Source organism: Lutra lutra, chromosome 8, assembly GCF_902655055.1.
Source record: "Lutra lutra chromosome 8, mLutLut1.2, whole genome shotgun sequence".
Lineage (NCBI taxonomy): Eukaryota > Metazoa > Chordata > Mammalia > Carnivora > Mustelidae > Lutra > Lutra lutra.
In genome coordinates, this window is record NC_062285.1 from 73,433,494 (window position 1) to 73,456,567 (window position 23,074).

General features: G+C 38.3%; 1 protein-coding gene across 1 annotated transcript in view; it reads right to left on the minus strand.

Moving 5' to 3' along the window:
• SOX5 (SRY-box transcription factor 5) overlaps nucleotides 1–23,074 on the minus strand; it is a 981,725-nt gene that overhangs the window by 21,260 nt on the left and 937,391 nt on the right. Inside the window, 1 exon segment of the mRNA XM_047740105.1 lies at nucleotides 11,742–11,887. Coding sequence (XP_047596061.1) covers nucleotides 11,742–11,887 — 146 coding nt within the window.

Consider the following 23,074-nt stretch of genomic DNA (forward strand, 5'->3'; position numbering starts at 1 on the left):
ACTCCTTGAAATTGGGATTCATGTAAGTGATGAGCTTTGCTCTCCAGCAGACACACATACACAAATAGAGATGGGCTGTGGATCAGCTATCATAATGGACATCCCTGAAATAAAGCTCACAAAGCTATAAAACTCATAAAAAGCACATGCATGAAATGACAGAATAGAGTGTGACTGTCAAATGTTGACTCAGTAACAGTTAAACCCCTTCTGGCTGCACTTTTTTTTTATGGTCTACTTCTATACTAATGACACGGGAGGAAGAATGAAACAAAAAGGTTTTTAACCCTCCAATTATGTGAACCTCACAGACCACCAAAGAAGATGAAAGATTATTTATAATGTCATAATGATTTATCAGTTGGAGATTTTTCTCATCAGCTCAAGTAAAATACAAAGAAATAATGCATATGTCCACCCCCTCAACTTCTCGGTTCCACTCTTGCTTATTGAGAACACCATTTCCTAAAAAATAACCATCCACCCACATCATCTAACAGCACGAATGGGAGAAAAGGCTTTCTTGTAAATTGTATATAAATTATATACAAATACATTCTCTCTCTCTCTCTTTCCTCTCACATGCAGGCACATACACACACTTCCCTTTAAGACTAACAAAAACATAAGTTGAAGATATCATTCACTAATTTTATTCTGGTCAACCATAAATGTATCCAGTGGGATATTTCCAGATACACTAGTACTGTGTGATCCGGTATCCTGTAGGAATATTTCCATCAGAGGATCAGTCATAGAGATATGGGAACTAAGGGGTTGGAAAGGTCCATAAATGGCCTCTGGTCTACTCATCTAGAAAATCATCCTTATTTAATCTTGATGTTTTCTTTTACAAAATCCAGAGTTTCCCCTTGTGGAGAAAATCATGAATTAGAACACATAATTTTATTCACAGTCTAATTTCCTTTCACGAAATTTGGTAGCCACCTTCATGAAATGTTTCCTAAGTATAATTTCACCTAAATTTCTTAGAAACTTAGTTTTATCAGGCAATCTGGTCAAAGTGAAGTACACTGGCAGATCAAGTTTTCTTAAAAAGTACTGTGAAGTTGAAGAATGACGGAATGGTTTTGAAGGAAACACACAGTTTCTATGAATTCACGTCAATCCAGACGAATAATTTTCCAAGATAGTAGCATGATTTATAGATAAAATTGGCGAATCCCTATCTATGATTTTTAAAGAGCTGATTTAAAGTAGGAGAAATATTAGAAAGTTAATGTCGATAACTCTGATTTATGAAAGACGAGAGAAATTTGAAAAACAATGACCTGAGCAATTAATGTAAGTTCCAGAAAAGACAAAACTGGTGGTTACAAACTTTGGCTAAGAGCGCATAATAGAGGATGTAGTGACAACAAAAAGCCAGTACAGATTCATTAACAAAAACAACATTATAGGGACACCTGGGTGGCTCAGTTGGTTAAGCGGCTGTCTTCGGCTCAGGTCATGATCCCAGCGTCCTGGGATGGAGTCCCACGTCAGGCTCCTTGCTCGTCAGGGAGCCTGCTTCTCCCTCTGCCTCTGCTGCCACTCTGCCTGCCTGTGCTCTCTCTCTCTCACAAATAAATAAATAAATAAAATCTTTAAAAAAAAATTTAAAAACCAATATTATAATGACCTTAGTTTATTTTTCTACAGTAACTGGAATGCAGACCAGGGATGTTCAATGGTCATAATGTTTTGGGCTTAACTCAGCTTTAGATTATGTTCTTAACAATATCCTTATTGTCATTATGGAGAAGTTGCATTGGACTCTGAAAAAGAAAGTTGAATGGGATGGGAAAAGCAGATACAAAATGCCTGTCTTTAAATATCTTAAGAATTAACTTATTTAAAAAAGACTCAAGCCCTGTTATGGGTGAAAAAGGGATAGAATTTGGCCATCTAAAGTCAAGAGACACAACACTGACCGATGGCTGTAAGTTATTAGGTGAACTATAATAAGCCACAGAGTTGTCTAATAGTCAAAGGTCCAGCAAGTGAGCTGCCTCAAGATGTAAAAATTTTCCCCCTTCTGGAGATTTTCGAGAATTGGAATAGGACTACCTATGTTTGGCATACTAAAAACACTGAAGAGGAAATCAAGGCCGTTTTCATTGTCTTTCAAACCTGTAATTCTATGTCCTGTGTTACTGGATACTCCCTAAACCAGAACTAAAAAATTGTGACCAATATATAAAACTATACATATTTTCTCTACCATAAATGACAGTTTTCTCTAAAGTTTTTAGGTTCCAAACCTTAAGGGCACTCCACTTGTAACTGTGAATTCTACCATTATTTTCTTAAAGTCAAGGAAGAGATTTCAAATTATGGAAAAAAAAATAGGGTTATTGAGACATATTTTGTGAAGAGACTGTCAAATTCACAGAGACCATCAGATTCACAGATTCAGGTACTTTGTGAAAGACACAGTTATATGCCCAAATTCAATATTCCTAATTTAGTCCTTAAAACAGAAAACCACTGCCAGGGACAGGAAAAAGTCACTGAGGTCTGGGGGATTCATGCACAAAAAAAACACTCAAGGGAATCTGTCGAAAACAAATCAGTCACAAAGAAGGCACACATGATCACCGTTATGGCAAAAAATACTGGTCTTTGCTTATTTGTCGCAGGAGCGCTTATGGTGTGTACTCGTGGAAACGGGAAGGCAGGAGAAGAAAAAGCTAAGACCCGAGGGTTTTCAAATGTTTGTATGTGGTCAGCGTTTAACCAAAGTCTAAAAAAAGATGTTGTTATATTTCAAAGCAGGGCAGATAGAGATACTGCACTGAGTTAAATCACAAGAGTTAACGTGAGAAAAACAGGAGGCCAACAAAAACAATAGAAATCACGGCCGAGGCAGGATGTCCGGTAGGTGGGAGGGCTGCATAGATGTAAACACAAAACTTGAACATTGTCTGATGATAATTGTTCTATAAACAATGGGCAACTCCGTTATTGAGCTCCAGAAATGTATAGAATTTTTCTCTTTAATTTTTCCTTTTCATGGAATAAAAGCTATAAAACTGTTAGCTTTCTTATGAATGTAGCCTGAGTTAGCCAGCAGTCACCTCAGTTAAATAAATATAATTGGACTATTTTTAAGAGTCATGGCTCGGTTCAGAATTGCTGGGCCTGACAAATAGAAATGGGCACATCGGAGTTATAGTTCACTCTTCAATTATCCATGGTTGTTGTAAGGGAAGGGAGAGAAAAATACAGATTAGAACAGATATTTAGAATCTCAATTTAATCAACAGCTAAAACTTCACATGTTTTATCCACCCTGCTTACAAGAAGCAAAACCAATACGATGGAGCGTGTTCTTGTTTTTTTGTTTTGTTTTGTTTTGTTTTCCGAGCTCATCCTTTAGTGAAGCGGCTGGTGGTGCATGGTGAGGGAACAGAGACCTAGGAAGGGAACAGACGCAGGAAAAACAAAGAATGGGAAGAACGAGGTACACATTATGGAGATGGGGACTGCTTATATGAGATTTCTGTAATAAAGCCTCAAGACTGTACTAATACACATGACCCATGACGGAGCACAAGCTAATCATCAGACACTGGGTACTTTCTCGAACTTCTTCAGCACGGTCCATTAGAAAAGAGACTGAGCTCCAAGGCACAGGACCTTGGCTTAAAAACTGGTCTCCCGCTAGAATTCCTGTAATCTTCTCAAATCTCATTTTTATTTTTAAAACAAAGATAGAATACTGTTCTGCTCATATTACAGGACGAGGTTGCACGCTGATGGGAAATCACTTTGTAAAGGGTAAAAGCACAAAATAAATAGTAAGAGCCATTATTATTCCTATGACCCATAAGCAAGTCTTTCTCATTTGTTAAAAAAAAAAAAAAAAAAAGGAGAAGCGATATGCTTGGAGAGATTCAATGAGACCCTTCGAAATATATGCTCAGTTCAGAATATTTTCCTCACCATTTTAAATCCATACTGGTAAAGTAGTTTGCAATAAATGACAATACAGAATGCAACACATCTAGTAAATATAGGAGGGTAATGGAAAGACAAAGCGCTCTAATTATTTCAGCGCTTTAATGTTTAATTGTCTTGAAGGTAGCATGTGATCTTGGGGATGAGGAGGAGGCAAGGGAGAAGCGAAGGAAAGACCATTCTTAATAGATCAGGTTTTTAAAGAGAACACTTCTGGTCCAACAACAAAAGTGACTCTTACTTCACTTATAGGAAATTTAGAAAAATCAGCAGCGTGGGCCCATGGATGCCAAGTTACAACCCTGCCACCTTGGCATCACTCTACCGTATTATTTTTCTAGTGTTTTATCTACGCAACATAGAACTATACTTTAAAAAATCTGGATCATCCTCTACGTTGTGTTTTCAAAACTTGCTTTTTTCAGGAGTACTATTGTGAGCATCTCCTTGTGTCTTTAAATGAATAGACAATTTCAATCATCAGAGAGGCCTGTGGGTGTCTATCCGAAAGCCCAATTTGGCATGCCCTGTGTGTCTCATTTTATTGGACCATCCTGCACTAACCCCTCTACCAGAATGATGTAAAGAACACAAGACTCTCTGTTTGAAAACATGCACAGCTTTTCTAGGCTTGAAAATTAAACCATAAAAAGTTTACTGGAAAAAAAAAAAAACCTTTAAAAAGCTCCTTAAAAACTCACACCATAATTGCTCCCCACCAAGCGTGGGCACTTGCTAGCTGCAAGTAGTGGCACTGTGACAAATGTAGCAAAACTGAAAGCGGGCTATACTAAGAGAAAGAAAAAGTCTTCCACTGGCCATCTGTGAAAATAAGGCATGTGGCCATTAAATGCAGAGGCTGTAAATATACACAAACTCCATGAAGCAAATGGCAAAAAAGGACTAAACTTCAAGCTCAAACAAATCAAAATGTTTAATGCATAGTTACCACTGCTGGACGAAAACAGCTCTGATCTTTGCAGTCTGCAAACTCGGCATGTATTTCAATTAAATACCCCCAAAAAGAAAAGAAAGAAAAAAGAAAGAAATGAAAAGACACAGAAGAAAACCATCTGGAACAAAAGGCTATAGACAGCCCATACTCAATTTCTAGAAACAAACAGCCCCTTTAACTTGCACCAGCCTGTCGAGAATGTCGATTGGAATTATTGAAAGGCTGACATCTAGAGTGATGGATAGGTGATGACATAATAGCTATTTGCCTTTTTGTCATGGTCTTCGCAAACTGGCTGCTCTGTGCTGATAATATTCACTAAGGGGTTTTTCTCTCCCCTCCTGTCCCATAAGAAGTGTTCCCTAGCTAAGACACTCAGAAATGAGAAGGTTTTATGAATGAAAAACAAAAGAGAAGAAAACCCAAGGATCAAATGCCAACTTGCATATAAAAGCTGGTCTCGATTTCCTAATAATCAGTCTCCTAGAAAGCAGTTCTCTATCCCTTTGATATAAATTTTCAGAGTAGAGAGACTCCAATAATAAAAAGGCAAGCATTCAACGTCAGATTTGTGTGTGTCTTTTAAAGTTGTGGAATAATTAATACGTAAATGTAGAGATTAAAAAATAATCTATGCTCACTTTAATAAAGCAACAATATTCATAATCTGTGTCACTGTAGTTTTTCCTAGACGAATTCCAACCAGCAGACTTAAAAGTTTGGGTTTTTTTAAAAAATCGCTCACCATGCTCACACGCACTCCCCCTCCCCGCACAACCCCCCACCCCCCACTGTGAGACAATGATCTATCTCACTTCTTCCCGAAGGATTTACCTAACACGCCTTCCTCCTTCATGAATTCCTCCCCCCCGCCCCCCCCCCACCAACCACTGAAATACCTAGTTCTAATTCGACTTCTCTAATTCATTTTAGCTAAAGGCAACATCTACAAAAGCCATCCATAAATCATTAATTAATTGTAGTGTCTTCCACTGAATGCAGAGGCATGAATTCCTTCATATTCACTTTTTCAAAGCGAAACCTGTAATTCACAATTCCTCAGATGCCTTGTCCTTATCTGAGGGAAGGAGCATGTGTTAGATAATGCTGAACTAGAGACACCGTGTCAGTTTCTGAAGAGTTAACACGACCGGCCCCATCCATCAGATGGCCAGCGAAGCATCGGGAGAGAATGATGGATGTAAAATTATTACAGGGCTGCCATCGATACACTTACTGCCATTTGTAACTAATGCTGGGACTGACACACTTTTTTTCATTATTAAACATCCACATTAAGTCAACATTGGTCACTGTCATTTCATGTTTGGCACTCTGTTAAAGGGAAAGAAAGAGGTTGACAATAGCAGAAAAGGAGGAGGTTGTAGTGGAAGAGTTTCCAAGCGGCGAGTGATAAAAATTAACCTCTGTTTACAAATGAGTCTATACAGTGTGTGCTAAGGCTTCTTAGGAGTATGACTGACAAGTGAAAGGAGAGACTGCCATCATTGTGGAATAAATTACAGTTTAAAATATACCTCTGACTCTCTAAATTTCCCCCTTATTCTATGGAAATTTACAATGGATTTCACTGAACCTCAGGAGAAAAAGCAAGGCACTGTGCCAGGTATCCTTCCTTGCAGTCATAGAAGAATTCATAGCATGTGTAGGCATTTAGATTTCAGGTACACTGTAGGCAATTAATGTTTGCTTGGTGGGGCAAATTCTCTATTGTAAAAATCAGATGCACACAACTGCGTGTTGTTGTTGTGAGTGACATCTGTTTTATATGTGAAAGTAGTACAGAAGTCAGACTTAACATGTAGACACACGTGCAAGAACACACACTCATTGATTTAATCTGTCAGCCAAGCAAGGCTGGGGTGTGTGTGTGTGTGTGTGTGTGTGTGTGTGTGTGTGCATGCTTATGTGCTCTTTACTTCTTTGAGAACTACAGACAAGGTATAAGGCCCTGAACACGTAGCAGTGCAAGAACAAAAGTAGTTAGATAGATGGCAACAAATCTAACACAATCAAAACAAACCAGTTTCATGAAGAAAATATTTGAGAGCCTTGATACCATTTTTATCATGCAGCTGTGGGTTACGATGGCCTTTTCCTACTGAATAGCCATTCTGGTCCTTTTCTTCTCTGCCAATATACTCTTTGACCTTAAGCTGTCCCTTGGTCTCCAGGAGGATAAGCTAAGGTCTCTAATTCAGTCCCCAAATATAATTCATGGTCAACTTCAGGCAGCTTCTCTCGCTTTGGCCAGTAGTTCTCTTCACGGTATGCATTCAACCCATTTCTACCCAAACGAGATGTTTAGGAGTCTTCTTGAGGGGTGTAGTGAAACTTCTCTATGTGAATAACGTAAGAAACACCCCTATGTGAATGAAGGAGGAAAGGAACACATCTCTATGCGAAAGGACCGAAAATAGCAAAGAGAAAACTGCTTCTCCTTCCTGAGCTGGCCTGCCTTCATGGCACAGTTGTTATGTTCAGCAACATTTTATGACCCTAAGGGAAAAGCTAAGAGGATCACAGAGATTTCAACCCTGGTATCACTGAGCTGTTGAACTAATGCCACCAACTGCCTCCTCCAGAACTTCATTATGTGCTAAAAATTATGAGGATTTCCTGACACACGTAATGAAATACATGCCCTAAAAGTACGACAGCAGGGGCACCTGGGTGTCTCAGTGGTTTGGCCTCTGTCTTCGGCTCAGATCATGATCCCAGCATCCTGGGATCGAGCCCTGCATCCGGCTCTCTGCTCAGCAGGGAACCTGCTTCCTCCTCTCTCTCTGCCTGCCTCTCTGCCTACTTATGATCTCTGTCAAATAAATAAATAAAATCTTAAAAAAAAATACGACAGCATAGGCGTCATTCCCCTAGGATAACTACACTGGGGGTAAGGGAAAGAAACAGGGATCCTTTTGGTCTATACCACATTTCAGTCAAGTGCATTGGGTCTCTATTCTATTAATACCGCCTGGTGGTATCAGGACAAAAACTGAGGTCTGCATGATTTCCTATTAACTATGGCTACCTTCACACATAAGGTTGGAACCTGAGTATGCCGTTGGTCCTATGGTCAAGATTGTGCCACGTGGGTGTTAGTGAAGCAAAGAAGGTGGTTTTGACAAACTCAGTTTATGGTGGGTCTTTCTGATTCTCCCTACCTGAGAAGATTTTTTTTTATTCATCCACAGCACTAATCTGTGAAGATAAGATGATCCGAATATGCAATCAGGCTATAATTAACCTGAAATGACAATTATAAATAACACAGTGTCCCAGAGTTTCCAAGAAACCTGACATACACAGTTTTTTGGGTATGTTGAAACACTTCCAAGAAAAGTAAAAAATGAGAAATCTTTTAGAAGTCTTCAATTAAAATGTGTTTTAGTAAAAATGACTTTCATTATGTGTTTTGGTGTATATTACTAGAAAACATTTGTCCCTATCTTCACACCTCTAATTGTTTTTACTACCAATTACAGCTTTTCAGAATTAAGACTTTCTGCTTGGGACAACCATGTTGGTCATTTAAAATGTGGAGAAAATACTATGTATGAGGTTTGTGTACTCGCGAAAACAGATCTCCATGGCAGGATTCCAACATAGGGATTTCAGGTCCTGCTATCTATTACCTCTTGGACCAGTGGGAAACACCAGGCTGGATTTCCTCTCTTTTCCCTTTTCCTTTCTCCCAGATCCTTTCTATCTGTTTCTTTCTTTTATCCACCACTCCCCCATCCCCAATCCCGCCCCTCCACTTCACATACTTTCTGGATTTAGGAATATTGTTTTAGTGAGAGAAATGTCCTTCGTTTGGTATTCAAATGATACAATAGAGTGCAAAAAATTTTATCATATATCCTGTTTATGTTTTTCAAATGGAAGCAAAATTTCAAACCAACTACTGATTTACCTGTGCTCTGGCCATGGGTAAAGTCGGGCAATTATAAAGATATATTAAATGGGTAGGTATTAGGAGAAAAACAATGTAGGCATAAAGATATATTAAAAGGGTAGGTATTAGGAGAAAAACAACATAGGCATAGTGCTGTCACTTCATGTGGAAGAATAAGCAGGTACCTTGGTCGCTCAGGTATTGAAATGATCTCATCGGCTAAGCAAAATGGGTGAGGCCTTTATTTACTTCCTACCAGTAGGTTCACACAAAGATGCCATCATTAACAGTCAAAATACTAATTTGATTTAAACCATATACTTTATGAAGGAGGGGACATATTTTCTTGTTCAATAGAGTAGCTCAAGTACACAATCCTACCACCCTTGATTTGTAGCAGGTGTTAATTAAAAGATATAAATTTGACATTATCTCATATCCATGAGTTGCACGTGGATTCAATCATTAATATTATAGAAATGGCACCCAAGCTCAACAGGAAAAGGCAACCACAGTTAATGCCTGCTCAGAGGCTTCAAAGAACGCCCTCTCATTGTCAGGTATCAAGGTGTCATTCAGGTCCTTCTGCTGAAAAGATTCACTGACACTTCCCCGAAGTCAGCCATGCTATTACAATAACGGAACTGTTTTACTTCCATATTTTAAGATTTTCACTGAAAAACCCATGAAAATATAAGACTGTAGTTGATGTAACTCAACTGCATTGAAAGGGCATGGGGATGAGATCTGGGGAAGACAGGCTTCTTAAGAATGGAGACATCTTAACTGGCCAACAGCTTTTGGCAGGTATGACTCCAAAAATAGTTACAACGCTAGAAAAGAGAAGGGGAAACTGAAGGCAGTCATGTTGAACAAGAGGCAACTATCCCTCTTGCAACACAAATAGAGAAGGTGCCAATCAGAGAAGTCAAATAGAGTCTGATTGTGGAGGGGGAACAAGGAGCGGAAATGAAGTCCGCTAACAATGGACAGCAAGGGAGCAAAGTGAATGCAGATGGCTCTACTCCGAGTACTTAATCAGAGGGCTGCGCAGAGTCACTAGAGCCGGCTCCAAGTCACGTGTTAGGACAACAGCTGATCTGTATTAGAGAAGATTAACTCGCAGTGCCATGGTGGAGGGCCCAGGATTATTTTATGTACTTCCACTGCCTTACAAGCCGTCAGCACAATTACTGCCCTCCGATCTGAATGAGTGATCTGTAACCACAGCTAAACAGCATGCTGCTTAGGGGCCCAGGAGCTTCATGAAGATGAATTTCCATACCATCAAAGTGCTTTTAATGGGTTCCCTGATCCAACCACAAGGCCTGTTTTGCAAGTATATAGAACTCAGGATGAAGGCTTCCTGTCCAAAAGGATTTGGTCGGTTGTCACTTGACAATTCCCAGCCAGCACAGGGGAGGAGAAGGGGGGGAGATAGGTAGCGTTGTCTCTGCTTTGGAGGATTTAAAAAAAAGGGTACAGATGCTTGCTGAATGCAACCAACTGCTGTATCCACAGCTGAATTCAATGCGCTTAACAAATAACGGCAATTTAGCTATGCTTGCGAGGAATAGCTTGAGTCACTTTGCATTAGCATCTGGCTGAGTGTTAAACTCATTTCTACATGGGGAGCAGAGAAAAGGAATTTCTGTTCAAGCATCCTTTCAAGAATGTTTAAATATTTGAATATAAATTCCTTTATGCTTGCTATCATTCCTTCTTAGAGCTGTCACTTTGCTTTTCCCCTTCCCTTCTGGTGCTTAGCTAGAGAAATTTTGTGCCCTCCTCGCTGCACCAGTATCGCTCTTCTTCTGCCTTGTGCCTGCCAGCGATGCCTCCCTAACCGCACTCTGCTCTCCCCTCCAGGAACAGAGCAGAACTGGAGGCATTTCTCCATCCTTGGGACCCACGTTTGGACCGGAGGAAAAGTACAGCTGTGACGGGATCACACACAGATAGCACCTCCACTTGCAGATAGTGAGCTTCTTAGAGGCTACACATCAAATTCCATCTAAAACCCGGGAAACCAGAAAGCTACCCAATTAGCAATCTGCTCCTTCTGGACACTACTGTTTGACTCGAAAGCTTCCCGTGATGGTTAACTTTCAAATCATTGCTAAGTAGCTGATCATTTTTTCCCTCTGATTTACTGTATCTCTCTTCAGCTACAGGATTGTGAAAACAAGACCCAGTCACATTCTAAAATTTCAATTCAAAAATACCAAACAGGACCAAGATCACTCCGAGCATTCTGCAACGGCCCAATATTTTTCTGAGTAAAATACAATGTAGCTTAGATAAAAGAGTTTGAAATTGTTACATCTCGAAATTCAGCATTTTCACTGGGCTTTGGTAAAATGATCATGTCCGAGTTTTAAAAAGCACATTTTGTTTGGTAATTAAAGTCAAAATTTCCAATTGTGTAGTCATCTAAACCTTGACAGTGCTTTGCATTGGAAACATATTAGGACAGGCTCAGAATCCTAGTTACTTAGACTATGAGCATGGGTATCATCCAAGCTTATGCTGATTAAAGAAGATTCAGCATTTTCAAATCCAGCTCATCCCCAAATACAAGTTAAGCATCTCTGTAAAGCAAAACTTTCACTCGGACTCAGATATTTCAAATGCCATTCCATTTTAATGCAAACTGATGGCAGAAAGGGGGATATTAATTGTCAATAAGGTTTGGAGATGGATAGAGGAGAATTATAACTCCTTTCATTTCCAGATGGTTTTGATTAGGAAGGGCATGAAAATACCTGTACTGACCGGGTGAGCGGGGAGAGGAGGGAGGGAAAACCTTCCTTCTGAGGCGGTGAGAAGATAAAAAAAACAAAGGAAAAAAAAACATTTAGGCAATTTAAGTATTTTGGGAAGTCCATTATTTTATGAACTAACCTTTTCTGTCCGGCAGTTACTGAGACCTAAATTATTCACAACGGCCACCTTCCCATCAAGCACCTGTTGTTCCCGCCGAAGCTGCTCCTTCATCTGCCGAGCCTCTTGGATTGCCTTGGTGACAGCATCATGGTCATTTAAATAACCTGAAGATGTGACAGAACAAAGGCTATGTTTTGTATAAATGCATGGACAGGTTAACTTTTAACCACAAAAATCACGTCTTTTTTGGGGGGAGGTGGTTAATGGTTAGTGTCTGGCATAGACTCCTTTCTCAGTTTCTTTAATCTAAAATGAATGAATGAGTAATTGATAATGCCCGATTGATACAGTCCTACATGAATGTGGTGCCAAACCTCTGCAATGCAAACGTAATATGAAAGGCAAATACAGTTGTTTCCACATGCTTGGAAAGAAGTTTAAAATATAAGTTTTGAATAAATTTTTTTCAGCTATCTGAGTATTCTGTAGTGCAAAAATAAGACCTTTGATTTTATTATTTTTTTTTTAATGTAAGGATCATTTGAATGTTGCCATAGGGTAGAGGTATTGATGATTATTACTCTAATTATTGGCATTCTCATCATACTGGAAAGGTCAGCTTAGAGTTTGTGTATAGCACTATTAGGGTTGTTAGATACAGAAGGTATAAGTCATTATTGCCTGAGTGAAAGAAGATCATTCCCTCCCTCCAACCCCACCTCACCCCACCCTGAATCCACTGATGGTGAAGTAAACCACAGGTAGCAGTGATTTGCTATGGATACAAACTTGTAAGAGTGAAGGGGCCAAATTTCAAGCACAGAATGAAACCAAGCACCTGTGAATTGTATGATAAGAAATTGTTGCTACTGAAAACTACAGTCACACTTAATTCACACTCTTAATAAAATAGTTACATGACCAACTTGCGTCTACAGCTCCACAATCCAAAGTTAAAAAAAAAAAAAGTCAAAATATTTCTTTTAAAGAATAACAGGTGTAAGGAGCAACACTAATTTTTAACTTAATTTTAACACTGGTCACTTATTTATTTGATGGACATTATTATGTTCGTCTGCACGATTTTAGGGTAGAATACCAATGGGAAAAGACTGTTTTGTAAATATTGAAAGGAAAGCTAATATATCATCTTTCACTCTCCCTATCTTTTAACTAGGGCATAAAATGGCATAAACTGAATCTATAATATGAAATTGCCCAGAAAAGGGACTTGTTTGTGACATGAGGCTAAATCTAACCAGATCCATTGGTGAATTGTGACAGATGGAGGGACTGTGAGACAGAAGGCAGGCACTAATCACACATAAAATGACCGGCTTGCCTCAACATGTTCCATGGATTCCAGCAAACTTTACACCCTAATCCATTTTTAGAACAAAAAACATCTGGGCCATAAATCCTCTAATCTGCCAAAACACGCTATTAAATCCCATGATTTGTTGAAAAACACTAAGATTAAAGAAAGGAAATATAAAATGGCTAACTGCCGTGTTAGGAAAGTGTTATTAATACTCTTTCTTTGTCTCAATTATGAATGTTCTGCTACTAAAGAGCCTTGTCTAATCATGTCAGATTACACGTCCTCGCCGTATTGCTAGACTCTTCTATCTGATCTGTTGTTTGCCAAAAAACATAGAATACTTTCTTGCTGCTTAAATATTTCTATTGAAGAAGCTGGTGTCAGATTAGTACAGTGCTTCAGTGCTGGAGGGTTTCAAAATGATCCACGGTCCCCTCCCTCTCCCAATATGCACAGACTAGACTTCATCCTCTGATCTCCTTGAGGCAGAAAGATAAGTTCCAGTGTAGGCAACAGCGTGAGGAGCCTTGAGAGCGACTATAGGTTTTGCATTTCAGAGCTAAATTCATTGGAATGTACTCAAAGAACAAAACATCCTTGCTCATTACAAATACAGTATGAATCGTGAACGACTATTTAGACCTAGGTCAAACCTTTAGGGTTAACGTTTACTTTAAATTATGGTTGTTTTTAACCGTATATTATCCTTAGCATCCTCTCTCCGTTCTCCTGAACAACCTTCTTAATATATTATTCCTGAGCTCAATCTGTTCATGTACACTACTACTCTAGAAAGAAATACAGCTCGTATAGGACAGTGATGGTCTCAGGACGTGTTCATTTACTAAAAGATCTTAAGAGGATCAGTCTGATTTTTCCTATGCTCTAACCCCTGTTTATGTACAACCTGGCATCATGCATTTTTGCAGTCTATTTAGCTTCTCCAGAGCACAAATACATTTTGAAATGGTTTGGCACACGGCGCTGAATAAAAGTATGAATTCTTTATGTTTTTAGGTGCTGCCAAGATAACATTGTGCAGGAAAAATGATTAATATAGATGCAAAAGGGATGCAAATTATATGGGGGTGAATAACTGACAGACATATGTTCTGTAATGTCTATTTCCAGTCTGAGGTGTATGCTCCTATGCAGGTGGAAATAGGCGTCCACTTTAAAATAGACCTTGCTTTTACAGACTCTTGAATTTTAGTTAAAATGCTCTATGAAATCTAACATTTGTATCTGCTGTGTTAAATCTGAAGGCCATTTATATATTACAGAGTTGAATCATGACAGGATTGTGTGCTGGTTCTTTCCATTTTGTTCTCATCATAGTCACTAAATTACCAGTCTTGCTGATTCCCTCTCTCCACCCAAATGACTTCAACTCCGATTTTGGAGAGACCAATAAGGCTGAGCTCTCACCTTCCTTTCCTGCCCCACCCCCACCCCAACTCCTATCCCATGCTAGCTTCAAATCTGTCTCCAGTTCTGCCCATTGTCTCTTCCTGCTTCAGTGAAAATGGTGCCCCTGCTTTGATTCAAGGCAAATCCCCTCAAATTGTGCTCTAGATTTCTGTACCTCTCCACTGGTCATTCTCTTTCCCATTTATGTCATTAAATCTGAACCTCTCCACCATTTCTACAACTTCAATTTGTAAGTACTTAAGTTTCTCCACCTGAGACGAACAAATGAAGTTTCTCTTTCAACTCTGGGTTGCCTTCTCTTTCCAACTGTCTCTCTTTACCTTCTAAGATTCTCATCATACTCTCCCATTCCTTCCTCACTCTTCCATTTCTGCTACAATCTTGTTTCTGCTGCCCTTGCACTTTTAAATTGCCTATTCCAAGGGACACTTGCCTTGGCTTGCCCAATGACCTCACTAACAATTCCCTTACTATAGAAACTCCTTTCTTCTTCGTTTATCATCACAACATGTGATCCCCTTTCCTCTCTGCCTCCTCCATACCCATAACCTTGTCTGGGATCTGTTCCTCATCTCCTCCTTAGATTTGGTCCATGGTTACAATCTTTAGAAAAACTGGGCATTTTGGAGTTGGAAAACCTGAATTAAAATCATAACTTTGCCACTTAGAAGCCCTATAAACTGTACATGTGGTTTTACCTTTTAAAATCTCAATTATCTTATTGGTTAAATGGAGATAACATTCACTAGGTAACATAAATGAGTTAATATAGTCTTGCATAATAAATGGCCCATGAAAGTTATTCATTGTCAGTTTATTTACAAAATGGCATAGTGAAATAGATAGGGTTTAGGCATTGGATACAGATGGGTCTGGGTTTCTGTTTCTTGGGAAGTGTGATATTTGCCAAATTATAACAATGTCACTGGGTTTCCATTCCTATCAACTGCAAAATGAATGTCAGGTTGATGGAAGAATTAAACAAAAACAAAATAGAACATCTTGTGAAGGAGTAGATAACACTGGGTACCTGAGGAAGCAGTAGAAAATGTTAATGCCTTTCTTTTCCTTTCTCTTTTGTTTTTTCTATATGTTCACCCTCAGCAGTCTTATTGTATGGCTTTGACCATAATGACAAATCTGTGAAGGGATATCATTTCTTGTTGGTATGGAGGTTCAAGGAAAGAGAGCCATGCCACACAACCCCACCCCTATGATTCCTTGATAGATTTAATTCAACCTGAATTATATATTTAGGCACCAACTGCATCATAAAATAGGATCAGAAGGTGGGTATGTGCTTAGGAGAGGTTTGGTGAACCTCAATCTAAGGAGGGAAGATTGGTCAATATTGCTTCCAGTTAGCACCTCAAATGAAATTTGGGAAATGTAGAATTGGGATCGTTAGTATAAGAAATCTGCACGATTATGTAACTTTGTTAAATTCACTACAGTTTCACTCTTTAGGCTTTAGTGTTTCTTTTTAATCACTACCAACAAAATTCTCAAAACTAAAAAGGCCCCTTTTATATATTTTCAGGGGCAGAAAAAAAAAAAAAAAAGGACAACCTGGAGATAACCTGTGTTATTTCATTTAATTCTTCCATCGACCTTATATTTGTTCCATTACAGTGGTATAAGAGGACATCTATTTGAAGTTTATATTTTTTAAGTGGTTTATTGTTATTAAAGTCCATTGTCAGCTTAGGAAACTCATGAGCAGTCTTAGGATAAAATCGAAACAGAAAGAGTTCTAGCTGCTCCACATGGAAAAGAAACTATTAAAAAACAGAAGGAGGGGCGCCTGGGTGGCTCAGTGGGTTAAGTCTCTGCCTTCCACTCAAGTCATGATCTCAGGGTCCTGGGATCAAGCCCCATATCAGGGCTCTCTGCTCAGCAGGGAGCCTGCTTCCCCCTCTCTCTCTGCCTGCCTACTTGTGATCTCTCTCTGCCAAATAAATAAAATCTTAAAAAAAAAAAAAAAAAAGGAAAAACAGGATACCACTTGTACTGGGTTTTGTACTGGGTTGAATTGTGTCTTTCAAAAAGATATGTCTGTGGCCTAAACCTGGTATCTGTAAATGTGACCTTATTTGGAAATAGAGCTTGTAATGAGATCACCCTGGATTTCAGGTAGGCCTTACATGCAATAACTGGTGTTCTTAGAAAGGAGAGAGAGATTTGACACAGAGACCCAGGGGAGAAGTCCATGTGAATATGGATGCAGAGACTGGACCTAAGTATTGTCATAAGCCAGGAACACCAAGGACTACCAGTAGCCACATGGAACAAGGTGAGAGGCATGAACAGATTAGATTCTCCCTCAGAACTTCCAGAAGGAACTAACCCTGCTGACACCTTCACTTTGGATTTCTAGCCTCCAAATAGTGGGACAATCAATTTCAAGTTTAAGTGACCCAGTTTATAGTAATTTGTTGCAGTAGCCTTAGAAACCAAATACCACAATTGGTCTAAGCATGCTCGAAGAGTCAAGGGGTGATCCCAGGTACTATAAAATATCTGCTTCCTGCCTCAAATCCCTCCTGATTTTTATATACACATATCTGTCTATCAAGCTTCTATACTTGAATGTCTCATGAGTATCTGAGATGCAGCCTGTCTAGCACGGTATTCATCATCTTCCCAACTGCCTTAGACTGTTCTTCCTATATTCCATATCCCTTTCCAATGGCCCATGTCATCTAAGAGATCCCCTTTACCCCATATATGTAACAGGCAACCAAGCTGGGACAGTCCTGTTTCCTCCTCAGATTTCAAATGTGTTCTTCTTCAGCCTCATAGTCCCCACTTTCACTAAAAGCCCCTCCTATCTCACCTGGGCCAATGTCCTAACCTCTTAACTGGTTTCCCTATCTTTAGGCTTACACTCCTTGTTACTCTGTCTCCTTTACTGATCACCAGGTAAAGCATTCCAAAATATCTCCCCAAAAGTAATTTGGATCGTGCCACTCTACATTATTAAATCCCCATCTCCCCATACCTTAGTGCTTAAAGGAGAATTTCATAAGATGATGAAATATAATATTCTGTGAAAAATAATTCCATGTTTAAATAAGTGTGGGAAATACTAAATTAAAGTGAAAAAGGTTTCTTCATTGCATAAATTCCTAAGATCTTGATAATGTTAATGTGCACTGTGAATCTTCAAGAGATAACAAAAGTATGCAGCTTTTCCCAGATATCCTGGAACAAGAAACCCTGTAATGTTCCCCCAAAAATGTCATTCTGGGATAAATTCCAAACACTTTACAAAGGCTTAAAAGTCTCTTTGTGATATCGATTCTGCTTATCTTTCCCACGTCACTTCCTGCTAGTCTCTCCAGAGGTCTGTGTTTAAGCTGCGCAAAACTATTTCCTATTCCAAGCACTGGCCTGCGTCCTCCCACCCCCACCTCTGTCTCCCAAGCTTTTCTTTTTTAATGAAATACTCTTTCTTTCTAGCGTGTTTGGGACTTTATTCAACTGTCACCCCTTCTATAATGACTTCCCTGATATACCCCAGGCATGTTCCTTGGCAACCATCTCAACTCTATGCTCCTTCAAAACCTTATATATGCTTTTACTATCACATTGTCTTCCATTTGTCTAAGTTTGTCTTTCACACCAGTCTTTGAATTACTTGAGGGTATTTTAAAATTTTCAATCTTTTATTCCTTTGGCCCATGGCAGGGTCTGTTGAAGGAATAAATGCATGTTTCTAAGTTGAAAAGGTCTACCTTTACAATTCCAAGTTGATTATCTATGTCATCACATCAATGGAAGCTTGTACCATAATGACACAGATTTCCTGAACTCATGGATTTAACAGATGCTGTGAAGGCAATACAGCTTCTTATTTACTACATATTTATTTTACGTAGGGCTTTTCAGCTAGAAGTAAAAGTAAGGGCACGTGTTTCAAGTTATTTTCAACAAATACTGATTTTTTTCTGTTGTTGAGGTCACTTATGATCATCAAATTTTTGGCACCCTGATACAATACGCATTTCTTCATCTGTGAAAACTCACAAGAATTAATTAGATTATAAATGTGAAAGCAATTTGTAAATTGTAAAGCACTATGCAAATGTTAATTGCCAGATGTTGAATAATACCCTCAACTTCCTGACAATCCACTGGCTTCCTATTAAACTACTACAGTATTTTTGTTCAATCACCTACCTTGATAGAAGTTTTTCTGATTAAAATTGTAAACTAATGAAACATCAAGGCGATATCCTCCTTCATGCCATTATATTTTAAATTAGCAAGTTGTAGAAATAAAGTACCAAATCAATGAACTGGAAAATATTTTCTCTCATTCTATTGAATCAACGTGAGTCTACTACATTTGCTGAGTAAAGTTTTACTTTTCATGCATTAATGCCTCTGAAGAATAAAGGGCAAAGGATAATACATTCTAGTATCTTCCAAAGACTTAATAGAACAAGCCTGGAGGCTAGCTAAAGCCTCTGTCCAAGACTTTCATCTGCTCATCCTCCAAACTTCCTTCTGCTCACCATTCTGCAAAATGTATGGCGTAGAGAAGACCTTTAATACCCATTTATTCAATGAATGAGTGAAAGGCTAGATAAATGACTGAGAAGACCATCTACCGTGGAAAGCCCACCAATCAACAAGCAACAACTGAAAAGGGAGTATGCCAACCAGAGACCATGAATCCTCTGGCCTCAACCTCCACTGGCTTTGAGTTTGGGCAAGTTACTAGGTCTTCATGCATAGTCATTTCCTTGAAATTGAAACAGAGGAAATAAACACAGAGTCACAGAACTGTCTACCCTGTGACAGGAACTTACTTAGAATCCCTGGGTAAGCACTAAGCCTCCTTAGGCCCTGGTTCCTTATATGTAAAATAACAAGTTTTGACTGGATGATATGAATATCTGCTCTATCTAGTTTAGGGTCTATGATTCTAAAATTAGCTTCAGTGAGAGAGAGATTAAAAATGCCTCGACAAATGTCAGAAGTATTATACATTTGTACAGTAGAGGTGAAAAAGGCCGATAAAAGAAAACATTCGGTCAGAAGATTCTAAACTTATCCATCATTCTTCTGAACTATTCATACCTTTTAAGGATTCCCTTTCTTTTGGAGCAACCTATCTTTTGCATACCATATCAAAGGCATTCTTACAGAATACAGTGTAATACTGGTCACCCACCTCAAAAACTCACTTTCTATATTTGTAGCTAATAGATATATAGCAAAGAGCCCATGTCATTAATGATAACTTAAGTTATCTTTTCATTCACAGTTTTCCTTGGTTTATTAATGGCATAACACATTAATTCTTCTTTCAGGGGTGACCTTTACAACACCATTAATGTGCACAGCTTTTATCCAGCTACATTATTACTCATTACAGTTTCAGCTTTCAACATCTGCATTTGCTGAAAAGAGAAAAGTAAATTGTAGCAGCCTCAAATCCATGGAAACTATGAGGGATGTGTGGATGTGTATGTGGTGAAGGGATTTTTCGGGGGATTAAAAAAAAAAAAAACTAAGGGAAGTTTTAGTAGTGGAGAAAATCAGATGATAAATGTCATTAAATACATTCATACATTCTTGCCTTTTGAAAATATTTTGTCATACTTAATCCCTGGAATGCTGAAGTAAAAAATCCTCATACGATAAAATGCAAATCTATCAGTTATTTTGTTAAATATTCTGGTTCTGGTGACATTACGAAAGTAGTTCATAGACCAGCACTGTGATATTTATGAGCCTTCATTTCTATTATGGAAGTGAATCATTCTTGCCAAATAAAATATTTTTTCTTTTACATACTTAGGACATGAAAGCAAGTCTTATCTTGGAGTCCATTTAGGATGTGGAGGGGAGTAACTGAGTTAGGCTGTAACAGAGTGGTGCATAATGATAAAAAATGGACGTGTACCCCAACCTTTTTCAAACTTCTCAAAACTTAAGTTTTCCAGTTTCTGCTCTCACTGCTGTCCCACTGCCCCAGACTGGCTTCTTCTTGGCAAATAATATGAAATTCTGCTCTGTGGAGATTGAAGCATTTGAAATACATTCCTTCAGCTTTTTTTTTTTTTAATCCATCTCACAATTTCTCTGTAACTTTACCCCTTTTTTCCCTTTGTTTTATTCAGTCTCAGAGAAGAGAGGGGCTTTGTCTCTTCTAAGGTTAATCCTTTCTCATGATCTCTTGTCTTGTTCCATCATCCATGCTCTCTTCCGTATCTTTATCTGTCTCTGACTTTTCTTCCCCTTGACTATATATATATATATATATACACACACACACACACACACACACACACACACACACACACACACATATGTATATATATGAATGATTGCCCTATTTTAAAACCTGTCTCTATGTAGTCCTTTTAAAATAATCACTTCTCTACACCAAGCTTACAAAAGACTGGTCTATAGATCAGCTGCATTTTCTCTCCTCACAGTCTTGAAATCATTGGGACTGAAATTCTGTTAAGGCATTCTTCTAAAACTTCTCTATCAGAGTTTACATCTCCATGAGCGCCAGCTAAATCATAAGGTTTTTCTTTTTCATTTTTTAACTTTTCTGCCAAATGGGACATCATTAAATAACCTTATGATTTTTTGAAACTTTTATTTTTCCTAGGCTAGCATGACAGTGTTCTATCTTCATTCTTATTCTAACACAGTCGCTTGCTCTATATCAGTTTCCCCCCCTAAAAAAGTGTGCTGGTTTTAAAATGTGCCCAATGATACTTTGATATTCCCCTTCCCTTGAGTTGGGCTGCCCTTGTGATTCTCTTAAAACGAAGAGAATAAAGGTAGACTTTCAAGACTAGGTCATAAAGGGCACTGTGGCTGTCTCTTTGCTCTCTCCTCTTGGAGCACCCACTCTTGGGAAAGTTAGTTTCCACGCAAGGAGCAGCCCTATGGAAAGACTCACAAGGGAAGGAGTTGACCTTCTAGCCAACAACCATGTGAGTGAGACATCTTGAACAAGGAGCATCTATCCCTAGTAAAAGTCCATAGAGGACTATTGCCATGCCTAACACATTGATTGTAACCATGAGGCCTTAAGCCAGAACTACCCAGCAAAGCTGCTTCCAAATTCTGACCCTTAGAACCTGGTGAGGTAATGAATGTTGGTTATCTTAAGCTCTCGAGTATTAGGTTAATTTGCTATGCAGTAGAAGATAACTAATACAGTAGGTGATACTTGTGATTCTTTATCCCGCTTCTCTTCTTACTATGCACACTCTTTTTTGCTGAACTTCATTTTTTTTAGAGGTGTATATATCTTTTCATTTTCTTAATTCTTTTAATAGTAGTATAGCTAACATACAGTATCATATTAGTTTCAATATGGTGATTTAATAATTCTATACTTAATTTCAATACAGTCCTTTAATAATTCTATACAGGACTCTGTGCTCATTGTGATAAGTGTACTCTTAATCCCCTTATATCATATGTAATTCTATATCTAAAATGCTAGCACCATTTTACATATCAGACTTATGTTTATAGTTTCCTCCTGAGGATCTCTACCTAAATGGCTCCTTGTGTTTCAATGCTTACTACATTTTTATATCTATGTCTTCCAAATCTGCTTCCACTCTGGTCTTCTTTTTCACAGTTAAGGGAGGAATTATCCTTCTTATTTTACAAATTCAAAATCCTATACTCCTCTGTGTCCAACTTGAACTACACCAGGTAGACTCTATTGAGGATAGGTTATATTAAGTTTTCTTTACTAATAATATCTCTTCAATCTATTCCTTTCTTTGCTTTATCATTGCTTATTTCTATTTCATGTAACTAACTCTTGTCCTACACTAAAACAATGGTTTCCCTGATTCCTATCTCTTCCTGTTGCCAATACTCTTCTTTCTTAAAGTTCTGATCAGATTGCTGTCTGGAGAAAAAGTCAAAATTTCTTAGGATAGCATTCAGTCAGATTCCATCTGCTCCTTTCAGTTTTAGCCCTGATCACTTTTCACTACACATTCATTCTATATTCTAGCCAAATCAGTGCATTTCTCAAAAATATGCTATTTTACTCTGGGTTTTTTCTTAAAAGCTAAATGCCTAGGACTGTCTCTCTTCCTCAAGATTCCACTTGAATTAGGTTATCCCCAACTTAACTTTCCTTGATCCTTCCCAAATAGAATCCAACACTCTTCTTTTTGATTACAAGGTTGTATCTATGCTCTGAAATGGGGTTTACTATGACTGACTAGCACTATAAGAGGGATGACTTTTCCCCTAACTAAATCCTGAGCTCCTTGAAGGGCTTGTCTGTGCTAGCTTCCTTATAACTCTATGCAAATGATAAACATCAATAAAGGTAGATTGAAGTCAGTGTTCACAGTCTAATTTATACTGAAGTAAAATTTATTGGAATTTTTTAAAAATTAGCTTGTAGAAGCATTTTCTAGTGTTTACTTTACCAAAATGACAATTATGGAGAAACAAAGCTATGTAATTTTTATAATACTTTGGTGTATTCAAGTAAATCTCAAGCAGTATAGAACTGAACAAACTTCATATCCTAACAGGTGACTATTGATCGAAGTAGAATGTATTTTATCATATGTACAGTTTGTACACA